General features: G+C 43.7%; 1 protein-coding gene across 1 annotated transcript; it reads left to right on the top strand.

The window, feature by feature from the left end:
* Window positions 1-575: 575 nt before the first annotated feature.
* Window positions 576-1,574, top strand: LOC311112196 (neurogenic differentiation factor 1-like; the record flags this gene model as incomplete). The annotated part of the gene is made up of 1 exon (XM_084155221.1): window positions 576-1,574. The coding sequence occupies one exon, from the start codon at window positions 576-578 to the stop codon at window positions 1,572-1,574; it is 999 nt and encodes a 332-aa protein (XP_084011347.1).
* Window positions 1,575-1,859: the final 285 nt, after the last annotated feature.

Raw genomic sequence — 1,859 nt, 5'->3', positions numbered from 1 at the left:
TTATAACAACAAACTCTGTATTAAAAGGTAATTATTTACAGTTTCAGTTTTAAGAGTGTCTCTAGTCATAGCTATTTCATGCCTGTAGACTGCTATTAATGTTGGGTTTAAACATTACTCTGTTGTTATTTTTTTGTGTAAACTGTGGAGTTTTATAGCCTATATTTTTCACTTAGTAGTACATAGTACTGAGAAGTGGTTATAGGGCTATTCAACATGCGGGTGTTTAGGTCAACTTGTTGTCATATATAGGCCTATTTATGAAAACAATTGCAAAGGCACTTTATTATGCGCAGGGATGATGCACAAGGATGGTAATGATGAAAGTATGAGTGCCTCATTCAGCCTACTATGCCTCATAACAATATTCATTGCCTGCATTGCTATTTGGCAGGTATTAATAGTTTAATCTGTCTAAGCTCAGATCATGCAGTTACATAATCATACATGGGCGTTATGATTTCATAGAGCCACACACAGTTGCCGCAGGTGTCTTTGTATCAGCAGTTTTTAACTGTGTAAGGAACTTTCTCCTTCTCTGCCCTGACAGACAATCTCACACAGAAGACAGCGCCATGCCAGTGTCACAGCAGGACGTTTCCAAATGGACCGAGGAATGTCGCGCCACTCAGAACATGGAAACAGTAAACGGTGCGCACAAGACCATGAGTAAGGGCGGCGTCAATGACGACGACGATGGATTTAACAGAATGGAAGAGAGTAACAACGATGTGGAGCAGGGGGAAGGAGGAGGGTCCGGGGAAGAAGAGAGCCTTGATGAGAGTCCTAAGAGGTGTGGGACCAAGAGGAATAAAATGACAAAAGCCCGACAACAGAGGTTTAAGGTGCGGCGCATGAATGCCAACGCGCGAGAGAGAAACCGTATGCACGGGCTCAATGACGCGCTCGAGAGTTTGCGTAAAGTTGTACCTTGCTACTCGAATACTCAGAAACTCTCCAAAATAGAAACATTGAGGTTGGCAAAAAATTACATATGGGCTCTCTCTGAGATCTTGCAATCGGATGAAAGTCCAGATGTGATGTTGTTCGTGCAGGCTCTATGCCAAGGACTGTCCCAGCCCACCACCAATCTAGTGGTAGGATGTCTGCAGCTCAACCCCCGGACGTTTTTACCGGAGCAGGCCCAGGACATCCCGTCTCAGGTGCACCAAACATCGACTGCATCCTTCTCTTTGCACCCCTCCTACCCTTACCCTAGCCCACCGTATGGTACCATGGACAGCTCCCATATCCACCGCGCCAAGCCCCACACTGTCGACAATGCGCTTGAACCGTTCTTTGAAACTACATTCACAGACTGTCCCAGCACCAGCCCCCATTTCGAGGGACCCCTAAGTCCACCATTGAGCGTGAATGGGAACTTTTCCTACAAGCACGAGTCAACGGCGGAGTTCGACAAGAACTATGCCCTTTCGATACACTATGCAACTCAAGGTCTGGCGGGAGTGCAATGTCTTCATCCATTTTATGCAAGCTCATCACAGCGCTTTGATATTCCCATGGACAACGTTATGTCGTATGAGACTCATCACGAGAGGATGCTGAACGCTTAGCTCAATGCCATATTCCAGAAAACATGAAACCCTTGAAGTGTCGAACATTTTGTTTTTGATTACACATGGACAGTGAATGCACTTGTAAATTATTTATGTATTTATTTATTCGTTACTAACTTTAGGGGTCGAAATTATTTTTGGTTTGACATACAATTATACTGTTTCATTCTTCTCTGCGAACTTCTTGATAGAAAGATCAAATTAATGTGTGTTGCCCAACCCAATCATATACCAAGAGCAATAGTTTGGATTCATCAAATAATTGTTACAACAAACAATAAT

The sequence above is a fragment of the Coregonus lavaretus genome (assembly GCF_964263955.1).
Source record: "Coregonus lavaretus genome assembly, chromosome: 38".
Lineage (NCBI taxonomy): Eukaryota > Metazoa > Chordata > Actinopteri > Salmoniformes > Salmonidae > Coregonus > Coregonus lavaretus.
The sequence above is the reverse complement of the archived record's forward strand: the minus strand, read 5'-3'. Positions and strand labels throughout refer to the sequence as shown.